The sequence below is a fragment of the Sorex araneus genome, chromosome 1, assembly GCF_027595985.1.
Source record: "Sorex araneus isolate mSorAra2 chromosome 1, mSorAra2.pri, whole genome shotgun sequence".
In the NCBI taxonomy this organism is placed as follows: domain Eukaryota; kingdom Metazoa; phylum Chordata; class Mammalia; order Eulipotyphla; family Soricidae; genus Sorex; species Sorex araneus.
In genome coordinates, this window is record NC_073302.1 from 175,122,803 (window position 1) to 175,146,795 (window position 23,993).

Below are 23,993 nucleotides of genomic sequence, written 5' to 3' on the forward strand. Positions count from 1 at the left end.
TTATTAACAGGGGAAAATAACTATAAGGAATATATAAAGCCAACCTGAAGCAAGTGCTTCTGCAGGAACCCTGGGTTCCATCCTGGCACTGCATGGTCCGTGGGCTTCCAGGAACCCAAGACACTGTTGAGTGTAGGCTCCCCTGTCAAAACAGGACATAAAGCCATTTGACAAAAGAGAATAACTTGCAGTTGCTCACATTTTTACCAGCTTCTAATACCGTGCTGAGAAGCTACTGAGAGTCTAGCCACTAGGCTTCACAGAATCACTAGACTGGGTTCAGTGATGATACACTAAGCTCACAGAAGCTTTCTCTGTAGCCATAAAAATCTCCCTTTGTATAGAATCCCAATACTATTGCATTCCTCTCAGTGAGGGCTGAGAACCTTCACTTACCTCCTGTGTAAGTCTATCCTGTGATAGGAAAGTGATCCCAAGCACATAAAAGTGACATGCCGAAAAGTATTGCAGAGAATGAGGAGATGCAGGGGGATTATGCATCTAGCTTCATGTCAGTTAAAGAAGTACTTTTTGAGCATTTTATTTGCTCTTTTTTACATTTGACTTTTACTTCAGTGGATTTAAATTTTATTTTTGGGAGTCTAAAATGCAGAAAAACCTAACAATGCAATGCAGTATAGTGCTAAATGGTAAAATGTCATTGAGGACTCAGAACTAGAGGCTGTGGGATAAAACCTTTATCAGGAAGAAATTAACTCTGAGGTAAAGATGCCTAATATATGGCATATAGACCACCCCCAAATTCTGCTACACCTGTGGCAGATGTTGATAATTGACCTTGACACTCAGAATGTTAAAATACAGTGTTTTGTCTACAATTGGTGTGTTCAACACAAGATCTGAAACCTAGAGAACAGGTACTATGTTTTATTAAACTTCTTTTCTCTAGACCATTGTACTTGCTAATCTATTGTCCTTAGTAAGTTAAAATTAAAGAATAATTAAGACTATCAGAGTTAGGCTGAAGGAGCTAGCTTTAGTGAGAGAGCATCTGCCGAGATATGCAAGTTCCTGAGTTTGATCCCTCATGCCACATGGTCCCCTTAGAACTGTGTGATGTAGCTCTGCCCCTGAGTGTTGCTGAAGAGTCCCCTCCCCCCAAAAAGGATTTATGATTATATTTATTTAATCATTCTTTAATTTTTATGTTATTATAAAAATTAAAAACAAAATTTAAAAATTATTAATGTTATTATAGTTTAGATAATAGGGTTGCAATGGTGCTCAAGTTTCTGACATTGATATACCAAGTTATTGCACACACTTCCAGCCCTCGTTGAAATGCACATGGCCCTCCCCCACACTCTGTGTCACTTATCCCAGTAACCCCTCTGTCATTCTCTGGTTACCAGTCATGGTCTTGGTGTGCGTGGCCAGCTCCCTGAGCTCGGCCATGTACCCTGACTTCCACTGATGTTCCTGTGTCCTCCGGGCAGCTTCCCTGCTCCCCCCATGTTTGGTCCATGTAAGTGGGAAGCAGTGGAGCAGTATGTCTCAGGGAGAGGGAGGACGGTGACAAGTATGATGCAGGAGTGAGCATGGCCCTCCCCCGCTGCAGCGGGTGTCTTGGTCCACCATGCACTTCTCTATCATCCCAGACAGACTTCACAGGTGAGGCCTGGACAACAAGGGTGATCTTGGGCCTGAGCCTGCATTTCCGAAGTTGCCCAGGGCAGTCACTCAGATGGCCAATGGCTCTCACTGTTCATCATGCCAGATAAGGAAGAGAGTCAGTAAGTCACTATGGATGTTAGCACATACACGCACATGTTCAAACATATACGTACACACACAGATTTGGCTAAAGAGAAGCTTAATTTCTTGCTGCCTTGGGCTGTAAAGGAGTAGTAGGAGATCCTGAGTTGAAAGGAATCAGAGGGCATCAAGGGATGTGATCCATCTGTTTCTCTTGAGAGAGTGAGGGCCCCTCTGGGCCCGGCCCAGCAGACTCAGCAGTGTCCATTTGATCCAAGAGAGTTTGATAGGCTGTGGGAAATGAGTATCATGCCACCCCTGTGAGTCTTGCTGGGTGCAGCCTCATCCTGCTCCATTGTGGACACATGTACCCAGCTGGATTTCTCTCTCTTTCTGATCAGTGAGGCACACTTACCAAGTTTTCAAGCCAACCTTGACATCTTCCTAAAATTGTTTATGACCTGAGGCCTGCCGGCTACAGCCAGTAGTTTGCACACCATCCAGAAGGAATTTCATCAAATAATACATAATAGTTTGGGAAAGCCAAGATCATAGAGTGATATCATATGCTTTTTTGTTTGTTTGTTGTTTGGAGGCCACCCCTGGACATGTCCAGGACTGACTCATGGCTCTGTACTAAGAGATCACTTCTGGTGGGCTCCAGGGACCATAGTGGAAGCCAGGGATTGGACCCGGGGCAGCCATATGCAAGGCCTCTCTGCTGTTCTATCACTCTGGCCCAATAGTTGATATTTTAGAATTTTCTCTGGATATAGCACTCAGATGCATGAATTTTATGTCAAAATGTTTTCAGTAGTTCTTTTAGCACCTTCATTGAAGTTGGAGTTATCACTGGGTCTCTCAGCAAGAATGACGTAAAGTAAGTAAGCATTGTTCCTTGAATTCTTGTACCTTTTTCCCACCTCATGCTTATTTTTTCTCCCAACTACTGTTTAGATCCTTAGAAACTGAATTTCTCTGCGGGACACCTAGTCTAGTAACTATGAGAAATAGTTCTTTATTTCTCTCTAGGAGGGAGCATATTTTCTTTAGAGAAACTGAATGTGCTTAGAAGTCCCTCCTTTTGTGCATTTGCTTGCTTAACCTTAAAAAGGCTGTTCCTCACAAAATACAGTGAATCTTTCAAACTGAACTAGAATGACAACTTCTTCATGAGACTACCCCTAGAACCAGCCACTCGAGTCAGGACTATATGGAGGTTTCTCATATCCAAGCAGGTCCATGTAGCTCATCGACGTTTATGACCACCAACAGTGTAATACTAGGAATTTGTGACAGTTCTGATTATAAAGGGGCTCTAGAGAAGATGGGCACATGTGGATGATTTAACTGCTTGAAAGCCCTTTTTGCCAAATGTTTAAGAAAACCCCATGTGAGAAAGGCTGGGAAAGAGTTAAGTGAATTAACCAAAGATTAAATGCCTACATTCTGTGCTCCTTTTATACTCCCTTAGATAGAAGGGGTTCCAGAAAAGTCTAGAAGTTTCCTCTGGTGTGATCTGCTGAAAAAGGACTCTCTAGGAAGAGTCACACTTCTCATCCAGAGTGCTAATGGAGAGCACCCCTTTATTAAAGGGGCTCTTAGTTATTGATCATGTCCCTCCAGCAGCTACAGTTTGTGTCTCAGAAGTTGGACTTGGGCAGCAGATCAAAATCTGTTCCTCTTAAACATGGGAATAAAGTATTCATCAACAAAATAACTGTCCTGGGACTAGAGAGGCAGTAGAGTAGGAAGGGCACATGTCTGTACATGGCAGACCCGAGTTCCATCCCCAGCACCACATCTGGTCCCCTGAGCACTGCCAGGAGTGATTCCTGAGCACAGAGCTAGGGATAAGTCCTGAGCACAGTTGGTTGTGACCTGAAAACAATCAAAGGGGGATAAAAAGAAAACACAAAGACAGTTCTTTAGAACAGTTCCATCCAAACTTTTTTACCTGAAAAGTGTTTGGAGCCAGAGGGACAGTACAGCAGGTGGGGCACTTGCCTTGCGTGCAGTCTGTCTGGGTTCTATCAAAGACATCCCATAGGATCCCTGAGCCCACCGCGACTGATTCCTGAGTGTAGAACGAAAAGTAAGTCCTGAGCGAGGAAGAGTGTGATGCCACAGCAAAACAAAACAAAAGTGTTAAGATTAGCTATCTGGAGATATTTTCATATTCCCATTCATTTTAGATTTCTTGTCCCTTATTACTTTTATAGACTGAAATACAAATACAAGTGTTTATAAAAAAGAAGTCACAGCTTTTTTCATGTTTGAGGAGAAAGAAAAGATAGAGAATGTTACCAATGAAGAAAGGCCTATTTTTCCCCTTTTAAACCTGAAATTAGGAACCATAGTGATTGATTGGAAAGAAAGGGAAAATTACCAAGCAGTCATTACCAGAAAAAATTCTGAGCCAAATGCTCAAACCAATAAGCAATTAAAACAAGAGGGCACTTCATAGCATGCCCCCCTCCACACACTACACCCCCAGGCCTGGCTCTTCATTCCTGTTAGCCTTTACTCAGATCTTTATTACACACACATCCTTTGATTACTGGGGCAGGTAACAGCCTTCCTGTCTGAATTGTGTTTGATACAATTCCAGCAAGGAAAAGTACTGCAGTCCAGTGGCGGAACAGAGATAATTCTACAAAAATTGTGTTTAAAATGGATTCAGATGTTTTAAAGACACTTTTGGGGGGTAAAGTCATCATCAAATACAGATTCTAGTCTTGGGTTGGAAAGAACAAACATTAGGGAGAAATAGTGCATCTTTGGCAAACATATTCAAGGAAAAACTTGTCAGTAGTTGGCTAGATAAAACTTGCTGGCCAAGATACCTATGAATATAACCTAAGGGTTGTTGTTAAATATTTCCCCACAAAATGCTATTCATGCCCTTTACTAAGTCATCCTGGTGAAAAATACCTAGAGACGTATGGGGACCGTGACATGAAAGTCTAATCTACATGTTTGTGGGCATTACTAATGATGCTATATTGTGGATGTGGATTTGGCATACCAGGCTAGACATAGCCTGGCATCTGCTATACTTTAGGGACTCAGGTCCTACTAACTGAAAAGATGAACAGACCACTATATGAAAACATCCATTATCAGGAAGAGAGAATTACATGTTGCAAAGAGGAATCAATTAACTAGCCAATATTTTTCTTGAATAAATTTCCTAGGATTTGATGATTTGATTTTAAAATCTTTGGGGGGAAATGTGTTTGCTTCTTTGACACTCTGAGCCCAATCTAATGAGAAATTAGTTGTACAGTTAGATTGAAAGCCATTACCAAATTCTCTAATGTGCTGTATGTGAAGAAAGTTTTAGTAAAACTTGAATTAATTTACTGGACAGTTGAGATTATATACTCAACCAGTTCAATGAATTTTGGATCTTCCCCACAGCTTGTTCATAATTCTGATGCTTTATTAACTGAATTTGACTTTCTGAAGTCTGAATGTCCTGAACCCTTGTCAAGCCTCCATTTCTTGCTGCCCTCTGCTTAGTTATAACTATACATCAGGAAGGCTCCTGGTCCTTGAATATTTTGCTCCTTCTGGGTAATGGAGTCTCAACTTGTTCAGATCTTGTTATCAAGGTCTGAGAGCTATATCTTCATTTTATCTTCAGTATGCCTAATCTTTTTCTTCCCTCACCCTCATCCTCAATGAAGGTTTCTTTCTAAACTTTAATTTTCTAAACTTTAATTTATATGAGCTTTCACAGTTACATTTGATTTAGAAATTAAACGTCTTTGGCATCACTGAGACAATTCATCTGATCATGTGAATTCTAGCAAAGTGAATCAGCTATTCTTACATTGTTTAGACCTCAGTAGATCACCACATCACTGCATTTTTGGTGTGATTGTAAGAGTCCTTTACTATGATCAGGGCATAAACTACTACTTGACCTATTATTTACTATTCGATAGCTTTGTGTTGGTCACAGTTAATGATGGTGTGTTTGCCATCTCCTTTTTATTTTTCTCTGTTTGCAACTATATGAGTTTCTGCTACATATATTTTAAGTTCCCAGATGGAATTGGAAGAAGGGGGTTACTTTTTTTTTCCCCTGAATTCTTGGTCTAGATCATTTGCACACTGCCTCTCTGTCAGAACACCTGATTGTGCATGATCCCCTGAGTTCAATCCCTGGACTACTAAAACAAACAACAGCAACCACCAGCCACCCAGACTAGTCTTCCCCCTGCTGCCAGATCCCCACCTGGACACAGGAGAATCAACTTGCTGGTGTCTTCACACAGTGTTGAAGTTTTCTCTTTTGGAATTTTACGCACCATGATTTATGATACTGCTGATGGCAGGGTTTCAGGCCCACATGTTCCAGCACTCTACCCTCTATTAGAGTGTCCACTTTCCCCTGTCGTAGTCATTTCTGAGGGATGCTATTTATCAGAAAAACACGGACACTATCAGAGAGCAGCAGATATTTGGGGGAGAAATTCCTCTTGACAGTGGATTAGAAATTTGCACAAATGTCTTCATAAAGGCACTCAGCAGAAATGCCCAGTTGCAGCCCAGGGGTGGGAGAACTAAGCACTCCAGGGACTGCTGGGGCAGTGGCAGGGAAAGTGGATAATGAGACTTAGAGAAGAGGGGAGAGACTGACTTTATAATGTGTCCTTCATTTCTTGGTTTTTTGACCAAGGGCAGGTAGGTACCATAACTGCTCTCTTCAGAACGTTCTTTTGTGAAGTGGTAAGAATAACAACTATGCCAACCTGTTTGTCTGACACCGCTGCCAGCATTGTGTGTAACAGTTTGATAGACAGATAGATGATAGATGATACATAGACAGATGATAGATGATAGATGACTGATAGATAAATAGATGTCTTTTTGTCTTTGCAAAGCACTGCAGAGATGAAGTGGGTGCACCGTAAAACATGTCTAAACTAAACAACAAAATAAGAAACATTGTGATTGATGCTGCATTTCCACACACAAAGATCATCTCTCCAAATTACCATAATCCAAATGGATTCTAACAACTTTCATGTAGTATTCAGAGTTCTTGGTTCACAAGGAAGAAAGACTGAGGGGAAAAATCACATAAGGTCTGGTCCAAGGATTCTCTTGGACTGTTAGGACTTGAAAAGTGGATCTGAATTTCCCATGCTTTTATTTCAAGTTAGAGCATCAGAGTATGACTGGTCACTTTAATACAGCTTTTTAATTTGACATTCTCTTTGCAATAACTTTCATAACTAGGTATTTGTTTCTTTGGTTGACTTCCAGCTCAAAGCATCTTACTGATTTGGATGCGAACTACCCCCTCCATCCCCGCCCCCAAATTCTCTGTTTGCCAGCGTCGGTGAGCCTTGGGCTGAATCTGACCATGCTCACTCAAAAATCTATCTATCTAATATCTATATTATTTATATACATGTATATATATGTATATCTTTTTCTTGTTTTGCTAGTTTTCACAGCATATAAACATGTTATTAAAAATCTCCTATTGATCTTAGCACATCTACAAGATGCTTTCTAATAGACCCATTGATGACACTATATTTTCCCTATTTTACCCAACTTCTTATAAGAATGATAGTAGCGAGCCTCTGATTAAACCAATTTTAACCTGCTCCTGCAATAGAAGCTACGTTTTCTCCAAATTTGGTATTCTCTTCTTATTCTATTTTCTTTTGGAGATATATGTGTGTAAAGGGCCATAATGGGGCAGCACAGACACTGAGGTGTGAACTGAGTGCTGCTTTCTGGAATGGAGTGAGGCTGGCCACAGGGTGAGCTGAGACAGCTCCTTGGGGAGGAGCACACAGGGAATAAATAAAGACTTTCTGGAAACCTTAGTCCTCAAACGAAAGCAACTGATTCTAGACCATGAAAAATCAAAAATCCTTGCCTAAATAAATACTTTCTTCATTAGCCTTTGATAGAAGATTTTAGCAAATGGATTTTTGTCTATTTGTTTTTGATCTACATATGACAAATCTCAGGACTTTTTCCTGGCTCTGCATTTAGGGATCACTTCTGGTGGGCTCAGGGGATAACATGGGATACCAGAGGTCAAACCTGTGTTAGCCACATGCAAGGAAAGTCCCCTACCCTTTCTACTATTACCCTGGCCCAAGAAGAAATAGAATTTTTGAGAATTTGGGAGCTGGAGAGATAGTACAGTGGATAGTACAGTGGATACAGTGGATAGGGTATTTGACCCTGAAACACCAGTATCCCTTTCCACAGAATCAGGAATAATCCTGAACATTGCTGGATATGGCCCCAAAATATCACAGAGAGAGAGAGAGAGAGAGAGAGAGAGAGAGAGAGAGAGAAAGGGAGAGAGAGAATGTTTTTTGAGGATTTTATCCTTCCATATTGAACACATTTGTCAGATTTTTATGTGTAACATAGCCGTTAGGACAAGAGGAAAGGGAAGAAATGGCATTTTTATTATCACTTTTTAGATATTCATCATCATCATCATCATCCCGTTGATCGTCGAATTTCTCGATTGGTCTCAGTAACGTCTCCATTTGTCCTAGTCCTGAGATTTTAGCAGCCTCTCTTTACTCATCCTTTCCAATGGTGCCACATTGGAGGCTTTTTCAGGGTCAGGAGAATGGGACTCATCATTGTTACTGGTTTTGGCATATGAATACTCCATGGGGAGCTTGCGAGGCTCTCCCATGTGGGCAGGAAACTCTCTCGGTATTAGTAGGCAAAACTCAGCATACCTGAAATGTTTCAAACCAACTAATAAAAGCAAATCTAGGTGTGTCCCGTTAACCTTGGAATGTGCTTGGATAAAATCTTGCTAACTCTAGATGTCTGGTTACTGGAAAGCTTATCAACAGCGTTAGTACTTTTCATTTAGGACAGAAAATGGTGTTCAAACATTCAAAACTGCACTGCGGCATATTGGGGCACAATCTGAGTGTTTATTTTTTAAGTATCTTAAAAGTAAAAAAAAGAACCCAAGATATACTGTTTCCAACATCTTGATGAAAAGCAATTTTGATAAGGGAATAAGGTTGGTCTAGACTTGGAACCCAATGTGTTAAGCAAATATTTCCTCCAGTTCTACTCCAGGGAGGTAAAAGATTTTATTAACATTTATGTGTTGGGGTCATGTGGCAAGGGGGAGCTTATGTTTTGCTTAAATGCCTGAGAGTCTTATTTTTCTTCTTTCTTTCTTTCTTTCTTTCTTTCTTTCTTTCTTTCTTTCTTTCTTTCTTTCTTTCTTTCTTTCTTTCTTTCTTTCTCTTTCTTTTTTCCTCTCTTTTTTATCCCTCTGTTTCTTTTTTCCTCTCTCTTCTGTTTTGCTTCTAGTTAACATAGGTCAGTATTTTTATGAAAAGAACAAATATTTCGTGTTATGGTCGTCAGTTTTTTACTGTTCCTTCAAAAACCACATAATCTTAAATCAGAGTTTTAAAAGCTGCTTTAGTTTTTCTCTTTGTATGAAAATCTCTTAGTTACACCTGAGAATCTGGCATCCAAGTTTTATTCTTGTGTTCCCCCCGCCCCCCTAATTGACTTGGGCTGCTATCTGCTGCTTGTTCTTTGTTTTGTCTTTAGTGAAAAGAAAAATTGCCTATTAAAAATCCAGATTTGAAGTGTTGCACTTAATTCCTTGAGTGTCGTCCAGAGTTGGGCTCTGATTACTGCCCTAGGCTGACCTCCAGCCCAGGAAGGGTGCCTTGGCAGGAGTCTGAGAATTCCTCGATCAGTAACTCCCTTTTTTGGATTTATGGAGCCTTTAGGTGGCTTGGCTTTGTGCTATGTATGTTCCAATTGGAAAGGAATGAGGCTGGGATGAGAAGAGTTTGTGCATACAAGTGTTTGCTGCAGACCTTTCATTTCCCAAGCTAAATGAGCCCACTGGGCGGCACCCTGCCCTGGAAACACAGAGAACCAAGGGCTTTCAAGGGCAGTGGCAAAACGAAGTCAGATAATTCTGTTAACTGTTGGTAGCTTGCCCATGCCTTGAATCATTCCTCTCCTGAAAGTCTTTATTATCCTTCTTTGAAATAAAATTTGAAAAAACTTAGCAACCCAACAGAATCTGAAATTGTGGTCGAGTGGTGTGAAAGCTCTTTGTGCTGACAATGAGTTCCACATGTAAATGTTTTCATTTTGTTGGCAGCAAAGAGATTTCCTTTTCCTTTCTCTGCCTAGTTGAAATCCAGAACTAAAACTCCAAAGCAGTCAGGTTCCCAAGTACTCATCAGGGTCTCTCAAGATGGCTCCATCACGAGCAGTGAGTCAGCAGGGTGCACCCTCAGGCCTGCAGCTTGCTTCAGACAACCCAGAGGACAGAGCGAAGACTGGGTCAGGCCGCCCAGTGCCTGCTGCATTACTAAACCCCGGTGGACATGCACTGTGCCCCAGTGGGCATAGGCGCCACAGAGTAAGCCTGGTGTGTCAGCTCTGTAGTCTCCCCACTCCCTCAAGTGTGCAGTGAGCATGTGTGAGGCCGTGGAAAAATGGAAGCCTGTTTTCAGCATCCTGGCAGGAGGGTGACTGATAATGGCCAGGTGCTGCACGCTTCCCCTGTGATCATGGTCGTCACCACAGCCAACTATTGTGTGTGTCTGTGTGTGAGACATATGTGCATGGCACTGAAGGTGGAGTCACTGCTGGTCGACTTGGTTCCTAGACCAGAGTTTTTTGTCAATGCAGGCACCTACTAACCACTTCCATCCCTCAAAAGACATACAGCAGCTCCTCACCTTATCTGAATGGCTCAGTATCCTCTGTGTTTAGCCCTTGGTCTTTGTGTGTGGTGCATGATCTGCGAGCACACTCAGGAGTAGACTCATCTCTCAGACTGGGTCTCCAGAGAAATGGCTCAATGCATCTTCTTTAGTACCATCTAATCTCTGATGTAATGCTGTTCAGAGAAAATGATCCTTGAGACTTATTTATGGTTTCAGTTTACATTCTACCATCTCACATGGCTTCTAACACCTGGGAGCAGAGAAGCTCTTGAGCAAGATTCTTAATAGCACTACTTCAAAGGTGTTTGCAGAAATGAAGTGCATGTCTACTGCACACAAACTCTCCCATGTAGTATTAGATTTCACAACCTCCCACCTAATTAGGCAGAACAGAACATGTACACACACACTGTTTAATTGGCAGAGAGATTATGAAATATATTTCTTTGCTGCTCAAATAATGAATTACTCAGGCTCAGCATCTGCGGGTCTCCTTTCTTACCTGGCTGGGATAGATGCCCAACCTTATTAAGGCAGAAAAGGCCATGAATGTGCATTCTTTAAGCATGTAGAAACCCACTTTATATATAAAATAAGTTCAGTTATGTACTGAGACTAAGGCATGCAATCTCTTCCTAGCAGCTTCTCCACTGGGTCAGCAGGGCATGGGGTATCTTGCACACCAGCAGGAGGGTTTTGTCTCGGAGGGTCGTTTTCATCTAATCATCTCTCTCAAGACATATTACAGTAAATGGAGAAAAGTAGAAATTTAGAATAAGTACTAAGTACTTAAACCCAAATTTTACACAATAGTAGAAATAAGAGGAGATATGGTGTTTTTTTTTTTAATTTTATTGAATCAATGTGAGGTAGTTACAAGCTTTCATGTTTGGGTTACAATCTCACAATGATCAAACACCCATCCCTCCACCAATGCACATTCCCCGCCACCAATATCCTTTATATACCCCCACTTTCCCACCCTCCCCCTGCCTTCATGGCAAACAATGTTCCCCATACTCTCTCTCTGCTTTTCGGCATTATGACTTGCAACACAGACACTGAGAGGTCATCATGTTTGGTCCATTATCTACTTTCAGCATGCATCAAGAGGAGGTATGTTTGTACTCAACTCTTGTTTTGGGGGGTATGGATTTAGGGCCACACACAACTGTGCTCAGGGATCACTCCTGGCAAGGCTTGGGGCATAGATGTGATGCCTGGGATGGAACCTAGGCCCACCACTTGCAACACAACCATCTCAACCATTGTGCAGCCTCTCCAGCCCTTCACACGAGCTTCTAGATGGAGTGTGTACATGGATTATAGCCTCTAAGTCAATTCTGAATGCTGCAAAATAACTAGATAATGCTGAAACATTTAAAGGCCTTAAAGGCTTAAAAGGGGATCTTGGGGTGGCTGGAATATAGAGCAGAGATACTGTCATGTGCAAGGCCAGCACCTTACCCAGCCCCTTTGTGCACCATCAGGAGTGACTCCCTAAGCACAAAGCCAGCTGTAAGTACTGAGCACTGCCAAGTGTGCCAAAAACCAAAACAGGGAAAAGGGACTTTCAGGCATAATCTAGTTTGCCGTGGAGGTTGGTGGGGTGCTCTTGAAGGATTGATCTCTTGATTCCCATACTTTACTTTTCTAATTTAAATACCACCTAATAATCATTGGTAAGTCTATACACTTTATTTTCTGTTTGTTTGCTTATTTTTTTGCTTTTTGGGTCACACCCGGAGATGTACAGGGGTTCCTCCTGGCTCATGCACTCAGGAATTACTCTTGGTGATGCTCGGGGGACTATATAGGATGCTGGGAATAAAACCTGGAAGACAAATGCCCTCCCCGCTGTGCAAGACAAATGCCCTCCCCGCTGTGCTATCGCTCCAACCCAAGTCTATACACTTTAAAAATGAAACTTTTACTTTATACATTTAAGGTAAATTAAAAAAAAATTGGCCACAGCCAGTGGTGCTCAATGCTTCCTCCTTGCTCTGCACTCAGGGATCACTTCTGGTGTGCTCAAGGCGCCATATGAGAGCCTGGAGATTGAACCTGCTGCTATGTGCAGAGCAAAAGCCCTGCCCACTGTACTGTCACTCTGTCCTCGTGAAATTAGTTTTAACTCTGTATTCTGTAGACTGTAAAACCAGTTAGGAAGGAAGGAAAAGAGGGAGGGAAGAAATAAAAAGAATGAAACATGCAGCAGTATTAATATTTTGTATTTAACTAGTATACTGTGATAGATGTACCTAAAAATGGTCTTACCTGGGTTGCTCATGAATATCTTAAATACTTATTAATCATGATTAGTATAACTGAACAAGATACTAATAAGTATCTTAAATACTTATTAATCATGATTAGTATAACTGAACAAATTGTTGTTCCTTGGATCAGTTGTATTTAAATCAAATAGTGAATGAATACAGCATTTTTTCATTTTCAGCATTTTTAAAGCTGCATTTTTAAAGTGGTAAATATACCACTACATATATGATTGCACATATGTAGTGGTATATTTATTGCGAAAAGTTAAAACTACTTTTTAACTTCCCCAGAATTCAAGCAAATTCTTGGCATGTTCTTCAGCTTAAAATAGTAGAATTTCCCTCTGCTCTGTATTTTCTCAAACACTCACGTTTTCTCATTGTTTAGGGTATGACTTGATACTGATTTCTAACCAGCTTCTGAAAGAACAGTGTTCTAGAAAAATGTTTCTCAGCCCTTACTAACCATAGCTCCCTAGGAGACCTTATTTTTTTCCTAGGGATTCCCCATGCCTTAATGGTTGACCCCTAGTCTCATGCAGCTCCCTCTCATTGCTGCAGTTTTCACTTCTTGTCCGCACCATTCCCATCCCCTCCATTCTAGAGGACATATTTTTTAACGTAGAAAGCAGTTTTAAAACAACATACTACTTTTGTGCCTAAGCAATAGTAAAGCAGGTAAGGCACTTGCCTTGTAGGATGCTGAGCTGGATTTGATCACTGGCATCCCATATAATTCCCTGAGCCTGGCCAGGAGTGATTCCTGAGTGAGAAACAGGGGTGACTCCTGAGATTCGCTAGGCATGGCCCAAACGCACCACTACAAACAAAATAAAAAAACATACTACTTTTGTGAATGTTTAATAAGAAGATCATTTCTGAAGTATTCCCATGCGTATTTCCCATGTACTTACTGAGATACAAAGCAACAACTGAAAGAACACAGTGATGTTTAGAGAAGAAAACATCAGTTTAATTGGTTTTCATGAAAATCATAAAAATGAAATATAAGAGATGAAATGGACGATGTAAAAGCTGGATATCCGCCTCATTAACTCCAGGCCATCACAGGGTCACTCTCAACTCCTAATATTCTGAATTGTATTTAGAAAAACAACATTGGTGTGGCCCTGCTGTGGACACTGAGAGCTCCAGAGAGATACCCTGCTCTGGCTGCTGTTCTACATTGAGTCCACTGCACCTACCTCTCAGCTGGCTTCCTTGACAGGCAGCCACAGGGCCCCTACTAGGCCAGCCACACCTCATTCCTCTGGTCTTAGTGGTACTGGATCTTTGACTAAATCTTGATTTTGATTCATACAGATACAGCAATTGTATCTAACATAACCTTTTACAAATTGAACTTGGTTTGCTGTGTTAGTCCGCTAGGGCAGCCGAAGCTAGCTAGCTGGGTTCTACCATAGCTGAGCACTGCAGAATGGATGGCTTAAGCAATAGGCATTTAATTTCTTACAGTGTTGGATGCTAGAAGTCTGAGGACAAGGTGCTGGCAGGGTTGTTTTTCTGAGGTCTCCTGTCTTGTAGATGGCTGTCTTCTTCACAAAGTCTTTTCTCTGCTAGTTAACCACACTGGATTAAAGTTGTCCTAATAACCAAATTTTAACTTGCCTCTTCTTAGTAACCTATCTCAAAAAATAATCTCATTTTGAGATATTTACAAGTTAGGACTTCAAGATATAGATTTGAGAGGAACACAATTCATCCATTAACATACTCATAAAATATTCCTGTGGATCTATTTCTGGTTATCTCCACCCCTAGACATGAATTCCTTGAAGACAGGAACTGTATTTCTTTTCTTGTCATTTCAGAACTTAATAGTGCACACCCAAGTGAATGAATGTGTGGACAAAGGTATCCTGTGTCATTTGAGAGCAAGGGTAAAATAATCTTTGAAAGTCCTCAGTTTAGAGTCTTAAGGCAAGATTGTAATATAGATAGAAGCTCCTTCCAATAATGGTTCCCTGCCCCCCATCCAAAAAATGTTTAAATATCTGTTGTCTGTGCTCCATTGTCCCTGGTTATGCTTTCTTAGAGACCAGTCAAGCAGGTTTGAAGAAGTTAACAGCTTCCTCTATTCTCTGATATTCTTGGCTAAAAGGTCTGACTTTGAAGGAGACAGGAAGGCTTTTTACCACGAGGTCACAAGTGGCATTCATTTTTCCTAAAGGAGACAATGATAACATGATTCAGGCACTAAAAAAGCCAAATTGGAAATGTTCTTGCTCAATTGGAAACCAAATTAATGATTTAAAAGATCACATATGAGACAGGAAAGCATGTTTCCTAGTCATGTTCCTAAGTCTTTGACAAAAACTATTGTAGTGTTTTTCTTAACCAAAAGGAAAGCTCTTGGAAAACAAATTGTAACAATAATTAGAATAATTGCTAAAAAGCATGTTATATTTTCCCCTAGGCAAATCAGATTTGGGTGGTTTTGATATTGATGCATTGAATCTAGTTAAATGCTAAAGCAGTGCCATTTTATTAAAATGTGATATTAGAGAAAGACACATGAACACAGAAATAATGTACATCTTTTTTCTTTTATTATGCCTATGTGCCTACTAAGTATTTGCATGCATTTTTATTAAAGTTTTAATTTTTTTTTCGTTGCTCATTGATTTGTTTGAGGGGGCACCAGTAACGTCTCTCATCGAGAGACGTATTGTTACTGTTTTTGGCATATCCAATACGCCACGGGTAGCTTGCCAGGCTCTGCCGCGTGGGCTCGATACTCTCTGTAGCTTGCCGGGCTCTCAGTGGAACATTTTGTTTTGCCTTAATATTTTATTTTATTTGTTTTAGTCTAGGCACTGCAATTGACAATATTGATAATGCCAGGGTTTCATACAAAAAACTTTCCAACACCATACTCTTTGCTAGTGTCAACCTTCCTTCACCATGTCTCAGTGTCCCTCCCCCACCCCAGCTTTTACCTTCCACTATTCCCCTATTATGGTCACATGCTTCCTCATAAAGGCCAGTTCTCAGTTTCTGCTTCTTTTCAGTATTTGTTATTTTTTTACTGTGGTACTTCATATGCCGAACACGAGAGAGATCAGTCTGTATCTGTCCCTGTCCTTCTGACGGACTTCACTCAGCACCATACTCCTCAGATTCATCCACATGGTCGCAAATTGATAATTTCATCTTTTCATAAAGCTAAATAATATTCCCTTGTGTTTATGTACCATGGTGTCCTTACCGAGTCGTCTGTTCTTGGACACTTGGGTTATTTTCGGATTTTGACTATTGTGAATAGTGCTCTAGTGAACATAGGTGCGCAAATGTCTTTTCTCTAGACAGTTTTTGCCAAGAAGTGAAATTGCTGATTGTATAAGAGGCAAATTCCTATTCCACTTTGAGAAGTGTCTGTATCATTTTTACCAAAGGCCAGACCAGTCTACATTTGCACCAGCAGTGGACGAGAGTTCCACTTATACCACATCCGTGCCAATAATGGTTGTTTTGTTCTTTTCGATGTGTACCCTTCTCACTGGTGTGAGGTGATATCTCATAGTTTTTATTTGCATTTCTATAATGAGTGACACTAAGCATTTTTTCATATTGCAAGCAGAAAATTAAGGAAGAAACTCCATAACAAGGAAATTGCTTTATTATATAAATGTAAGCATTTATATCTATTTTTATAGATTAATTTAGTTGGTCCCAGATTGGGGTATTTCTAAAATTAAGTTAAAGTTGGGATTTTGTGTGCTAATACCTTACTTTAAGCCTTTAAAACAGTTTGTGATTTTCAGATTGCAATATTGTTTTCTTGGTTAAGAAGAATGTTAGTGTGGTTATTTTTTTCTAAAAAAGCAAAAGGTAAAATTTTCCCTTAAGATACTGAGCACGAAAAAGGTTGAGGGGAGGGAGAGCCTTTTGATCAGTAAAGTGCTGCAACTTGCAGAATCATTGCAAAATCATAGCATGAACCTTCAAAAGTTTTAGACCTAAATGCGTGTATTGCCTCTTGGGGTCATTGTGAAGGAGAGGGGGTCAGCAGTTGATGTCATGGCCTAGTGACATGAATGGAAATTGAGAATCTGGAAACCTGTTTGAGTTCCAGTCCTCATCTGCTCAGTGGGACTTTAGGCAGGTTAAATAACCCATTTCATTAGTGAAAAGATTATTCATGTGCTTATCATCTGAATAAATTAGGTAATGTACACACAAGTGCTTGACAAGCTGGAATGTACTACAGATATTATGGGAGTTGGCAAAGAGAGTTATCCCAAAGAATCAAATTAGCTGACCATATCCCCGATGTCAGATCCCTGATCAAATAGATTGATTGGAATCTGGAAAATCTTGCAGCAGTTGGCTAACAATTCTGTCAACTCACCTAGCACTTCCAGAAACAAAAATGATGGGCTGGGCTTGTGACTCAGTAGTTTAAAAATGAAAGAGAAACATGTATTGCATGTGTGAAACCTTTTGGACTTAATCCCTGGCATATCACACGCACAGAAACCAAAATGGCATATGAATCTATGAACGTATTAATGAAATGTCATTCCTCACTAGTATTTCTTAAATGTAATCTTATTTTTAGAGTTTTTAGAGTTTTTAGAGAATCAGATCTGGAGACTCTCAAGCAGGACTGTATCTGATGTGAATTAGCCCTGACAGATGGTCCTTAGGCTGTTTCTAAATTTCTTAAGGAAAAGTTCACAGTTTTCCTTTCTAAAGTCTTGTAGTAATTTAACAATTCATATGCCAACTTCTTCATTAAAACTGACCCAAATCTGCCTATTGTGGAGGTAAAGAACAACTGGTTAGCAACTACTGTTTTGGGACAGATAATGCCCCTTCATACGCAGAGAAGTTACTCTCTCCCTCAGTCTGTCCACCCACTCCCTTCCTATCACCCATCAGCCACTGCTCTCGGATTCTTTATGTCCCACTGCCTGTCCCCTCGCCCCCTCTCCACCCCATGCTGCTCTTCTCAGACAGTGATGTAGTATTGTCAGTATCTGTTACCTGGAGAGAGTGCAGGCTACTTGTTCTTTTCCTCTAAATACCTTGTGCATCATCTGGAGCCTTCAAATAAACGATGAGGATAAATCCCAGTATTTAATGAGTTCATAGGAACATTTTTCTCATAAGGAATGTGATAATCTTGCAAGGATCCCTCTTTTAGGTTGTTTGCAAAATCATAGCATGAACCTTCAAATGTTTTAGACCTAAATGCGTGTATTGCCTCTTGGGGTCATTGTGAAGGAGAGGGAGTCAGCAGTCGATCTCCTCTATCTTAGTTCACTGTAAAGCTGCCACTTGGCATATGAAAGAGAAAACATTGCCTTACTATGCTCTGTTGGAGTAAGTCTTAGAAGACAGCGAGCCAGACCTTGCTGAGTATTAGAAAATTCAGAAGGACACCAAGTCTTACAGAGCAGAATAATCAGAAAAAAAAGAACTTTCTAAGTGGTGATCATAAACAAGTTTACCATAGAGGAAAATTAAGATAGGTACGCTTAATTGGCTTCAGAGTAGACCTTGTATATAACCTCAGTGTGTGCCTTTATGTCTCTATAGATTTATTACCCAGAGCTATCTGTCTGGGTCAATCAAGACTCATTTCCCAATCAAGAAATGGAAGGGAGGCTTCCCAAGGTAAGACACCTTGCTACTGTGTGTCAATATTTTGGTTTTCTGTTTGTGTGTACTTATGTCTTTGGAATCACCGTGTGTGTGTGTGTGTGTGTGTGTGTGTGTATTTTTTTGGGGGGCTACACACCCAGTGGTGCTCATGGCTTGTTGGGATCACTCCTGGTGGGCACCAGAGACCATATGTGATGCCTAGGTGGGCCATGTGCAAGGCATGCACCTTCCCCACTGTACTGTCTCTTGGGCTGCCAAACTAAAAGAACACTTAGAAATGTTAGGTGATGACGTTTTTTTGTTTCCTTGAGTTCTGACTTCCTAACAACATTGCCCATGCAACAAAATCCAAAGAATGTAAAACCACTGAGTTTCTTTCTTCTAATTTTTAAGACTAAAAGAACATTCTATAATCATACTTTCATTTTTTCTGACATTTTAGATTTTAGTACCATTTCTTAAAAATTAAAATATACCACTTTTTAGTGTGGATTTCTTTGTACTTGCCCTTAAACGTCAATACCAATTTCACCACTAATCTGCTGATTTTGCAATGAATCAAGAAAAATAGAATATTTTTTTAAATAAAATTTTTGTTTTAAAGTTTCCTAAGTATGACTGACCAATGCTGAGGCCTCCCCAGATGTTTGGGATATTTTACTGTTGAGACATTCTTCTCTGAATTAAGTGGTTTCAGCAATTCCCTATCTTTCACTGCCAGGCAGAAGCTGAAGAGTGTGTCAACTGGCAGTTTGCAATGAAAAATAATTTTAAATCACTTCTAATGTTTCAGAAGATTTCTGGAGGTCAGGGTTGCCGTTAGTGGCAGGAAAGCAGGTGAACAAACTTGTTTGACTCTCCCTGAGTGAGACTTTACTGATCTTGTAGAGTTGGAACGGAAATGAGTTAAAATCTTGGGTTTTAAAATCTCTTAAAATACCCTCTTAGCTCCCCTCATCGCCAGTGGCAGTATGTCAGATACCAGTTGGGTCGGCTCAGCCCACATTCTCCTGAGCTACTCAGGGTTAGATGTAATAAGGAACACCTTTGTCTTGCTTCTACTCCACCCACTCACATCTCATGATCCATTTTGACTTCAGCAGACCTTCTCCATACTGGTGATATCAAATGAAGAGGTGAAACTGGGTGTGAGGGGTACCCCCTTTTCCCTTCCAAAAGGCTGATCAAGGTCCCAGGACTTGCCCCCTGAGGCATACTCCAGGGGCCTGGCCAGCAGTATGTCCTGGGATTCAACACTTCTGTTATTTTAACTTCTTTTCTTCCTAAACGTCGAGTCATATTTTAAGCTTAATATACTTGTCCTCGCTCAAGCAGTTACCTTGTGAAAAAGCACATCTTTACATAATCATAAGATAAACAATTTTGACTTACTTAGTTAAAGACTTATTATTTGAGTAACTGGGGGCTTTGTTACTAATAATCATCCTCAGAGAGAACCATCCAGCTGGAGGTAAGTCAGCTGGAAGGACACGTAGGACAGCCAGCCCGTGGATGCAGATGGATCTGTGCCCCACTCAAGTGCCTAAGTTCTTGGGGACCACATGTGCTGGATGAGGCAGTAGGAAATGATTTTTGCTTGAATTATTATAAGGCCCGACCTCTGGAGAAATAAGATATTATTATGACCCCTCTTCAGAATACTTCCTTTTCTTGCACAGAAGCCAAAATTCCTTCAATAGCATAAGAATGCTTTTTTCCCCTGCCTTATTTAATGTGAGGGAGAAAGGTAAGGATTAAAACTCAGGGATTAATAGCCTCTTAAGGCAAATGTTCAGGACTTTATCTCCCTGGTACACCTCTCCGGGAGGTCTATTGGCCATGGCCCTTTGGGATGGTGCTGCAAGAGTGTCCTATGCAGGCATCTACCACCCGGTCTTCGTGCAGGTCTGATGAGAGCACTAGTACAGCAAGTAGGCATGTGCCTTGCACATGGTTGACCCGGGTTTGATCCTTGCCATATGGTTCCATGTGCACTGTCAAGAGTGATTCCTGAATGCAGAGGCAGAAATAATCCCTGTGTATCACAGAGTGTGGTCCAAAAGAAGGTATCCAGAATAAGAATACCTTAGGGGAATCAAGGTCAGTAGTTTGGGGTCTTCAAAGAAAAAAGGAGTGGAAAATGGAAAATTCAGTTTTATAATTATTACATTATAATGTTATTATATATTATTATTTTCTCAAATTACTTAGATCCTAGTCATTTAATTTCTTTCAGTACACATTTTTCATGGAATTAAAACAAGGCATAAGACATGTTTTTTATCAGTCAGCTATAGCAGAAACAGACTAGTGCTTTGGGCATTCAGTTAGGTGTAGAGGTAGGTCTGCAGGGAAGTAGGCAGTCCCTAAACCAGCAATGTCAAGTATGCGATCACTGATTATAATAACTTATGAACTTTTGATTTCCCTTCCTGACCTATGACAATTAACAGCCATTAAATTCTTAATTTGTCCAAGTGAAGTAAAAGTTCACCCTGAGACTACTGAAACATCTTAGTTTCAAATTTGGGGGAGATCCTGACTTTAAAAGATTCTGATGTAAAAATTTACAAAGCAATATTATCACTTTATTCTTATATTCCTTCCAATGAACTTATTGTAACTATCCTGTTAGAACTTGTGACCAAGCAAAGAGAAGAAAAAATTTAAGCCACAATGGCTCATTTTTCAAAGACAATCCCAGTAACTAAGGTTTGGACTGCAACTCTCTCACAGTTCTCAACTCACTATATTCATATCTAAATTTGGCATGAAACTTGGCTGTGGCAAAATATAACATCATTATATTATTTTGTATCACCCACCGCAGGCTTAAATGAACTCTGGCCACTTGCTGGGTTTTGGTGGTGAGTAGTTATGTCCTCCAGGTGGTCAGCAGGTCCTGAGTCAAACTGTAGTTGGATTCTCCTAGTCAAAAACATACAAATCTCAAGTGGTGAGGAGAGATTTAGAATAGACCTAGTCGGTCCAAATGGGCTGAATCTCAATATCTTTGACCTAACTTTCCCATTGTTCTCTGCTTTAAAAGTACTGCACCCCACACTCCCCCCAACACACACACAATTTTCATTGTAACACTTTGCATACCCATTTCTGTTCTGATGGGAAGGCCCACATAGACATTCTGTGCCAGTTATATATGCTTTTAAGGCAGTTAAAGAGTTTGTTAATGTCTTTATGAAAGACATTACTTCCCTTTGCCAAAACTACTTTGAACTTTTTAGGACACACACACACACACACACACACACACGCACACACACATACACACACACACACACACAGGCCAGAGATTTATCTCAACAGAAACCCTAGGATTTGATCCTTTGTATCACATGGTCCCTGAGCACTGAGCTAGTAGTAGCCCCTAAGTATAGCCATAAAACAGTACAAACACATGCACACACACACACATGCACGCACACACACAGAACACGACTGGTGAAAGGCAGGCTTTCATGGCCCCTTGGATGCCAGAAGCATCCTCTGGAAGCCTGACTGCGGGAGCCTTCTACAGCCGGTGTAGCCCAGAGAAGCACTTGAGCATACTGGAGTGAGGCGGCTAGGGTTTAATCACTTCATGCCCGCACAAACCTAATATTTACATTCAGGTGAACTGTGTTTAATATGTGCACTCTGTTTGCAAAATATCGGGCATTCAAGGATAAAAGGTGGGAGGGAGAAGCCAAATTTTCAAGTGGTTTCAGAAGAATAACTAATCGTCTCTCTGTCTGTCCCGTGTGCACACTCCTGCCTTTCAGGGAAGACTTCCTGTCCCCAAGGAAGTGAACCGCAAGAAGAATGAGGACAGCAAGGCTGCCTTCCTGACTCCTCTTGGCAGCTGTGAATACCGCTCCCTGAAAATCAATCACCTCCACTCTTTTTAAGTGTATCACCTCCATTTGTATTGCATTATGGTGTATGGGTATTGATGAGGTCATGATATCATATATGGGATTTTTTCTGTGTATATCATCAAGTAGAAGAAGGAACTCTGGGACTCTGAGCCTTGCTTTAGAGAATTTACAGTGGACATTCAAATAGGTAGCATCAAACCAGTTTTGACTCATTCTGACTCAAGTGAAAATGCTCAGAATTTCACACTGTGAATCCACGTTTACAACCTTACAGGTGGGCCTTCAGGCCTGGTTCTCTACAGCGACGACCCAACGGCGTCTCCACAACTCCAACCCCCTCAGCTCTCACTCAACCGGTCCACACCTGCCTTCATGCACACAGCAACCGATTGCTTCTGGCAGAGGCTGAGAGTCCCCATTTTTTCGATTTTGTTTTGTTTGTTTTTTAATTTCATTTAGATGTAACAAGCCTAGTAGTTTCTGTTCATCAATTGTGTGTATATCTCTATATTTTACCCATGTACTCTTTTGATGTATAGAAGTAGTTTGAAACTCATTGTTTCCTCGTGGTAAGTGACTGAGATGCTGCCACAGGACCTGAGACACTGATGAATGGTGCTATTTTGGACTTTCAACATGCTCCTTGGCGAGGTAGCTCTGATGGAGTTATTTTTTATTTCCATATTCTAAGAAGGTGTTGGTACTCTGTTCCCCTGAATGTTCTTCTCTAGACTGGATTGACTTATTTTCCTTGTGTCTTCAGTGTGGCTTTCTTCTTCAGCGTGGAAGGTTCAGGGAGTGACTCCAGACAGACCAAGAGACCCATGTCTCCTGGGCGGGTACTCTCGAGCACACAGGCACGGTAGTGGGGCAATTACAAAGCTGTAACTTACTGACAAAATTTCTTCCTTTCTGTCACTCTGCCTGCCTTAGGAAAGCAATAATTTTACAGGTGTTATTAGGTGTCTGTTTTGGTTCCTTTTTTTCTTTGTGAAAATATCTTTGGGGAATAAAAGGCAAATTCTATTTTCAATAAATGCCCTCTGAACAAATCCAAAAATTTGATATCTCAGTATGAATATAAACATTAACCCAAGACTACATTTGAAAGGTTTCTTTATAAAATTTAAACTAAAAAAAAATAAAGGCAGAGCACTTCTTTTTAACAGTTTTAGTAAGCAAGGTATAGGTTATATGTTTTGTCCTTGCTCCCAGTGAAATAGATAAAAATAAAATCAGCTAATACCACCTACTCATGGAATGCTGTTGTGTTAGCCAGTCTGAAAGCCCACCTTAATTTTTATATAACTGTCTTTAGCTCTTCCTTAGCAAGATAGGTTTGTTCTGTACTGTTCCGCTTCTGACTGTTAGTCAGACAGTGCATGCCCCATCTTCCCCCTTCCTTCTCGCTCTCCCACGGGCTTGAGTCTCTTGTGCATCTTCTCCTCCCTCCTTTGTTAGAATAGGTATAAGTTGTGTATATAAAGCAAGAAAACAGTATTCTGCATCTGTGGCATTTACGTAGAATTGCAGTTGTATACTGATTTTGTAACAATGTGATCTATCTGATGCACTCATGATAAGTACCCAATGTATTTTAGTAGTATTTGTTCAATAAATATGCAAGTTGAAAGGGAAATGGCTCGGCTCATCATTGGAAAGACCTACTTTTGAATGTCTCCTCTGGTTCATATAAATTCATGTGTTCACAGAAACTCCGAAGTAGACCCCAGGGCAAACATCAAGAGCAATAGAATCAGCTC

The 23,993-nt window shown here is 40.6% G+C and overlaps 1 protein-coding gene across 1 annotated transcript in view; it reads left to right on the plus strand.

The window, feature by feature from the left end:
- The window catches only part of NREP (neuronal regeneration related protein), a 30,365-nt gene extending 6,496 nt beyond the window's left edge, over positions 1-23,869 (plus strand). Inside the window, exons 3-4 of the mRNA XM_055121176.1 lie at positions 18,287-18,364; positions 22,135-23,869. Of these exons, the coding sequence (XP_054977151.1) occupies positions 18,287-18,364; positions 22,135-22,260 (204 nt within the window). The 3' untranslated portion in view covers positions 22,261-23,869. The remainder of the gene's footprint in view (positions 1-18,286; positions 18,365-22,134) is intronic.
- The last annotated feature ends 124 nt before the right edge of the window (positions 23,870-23,993 follow it).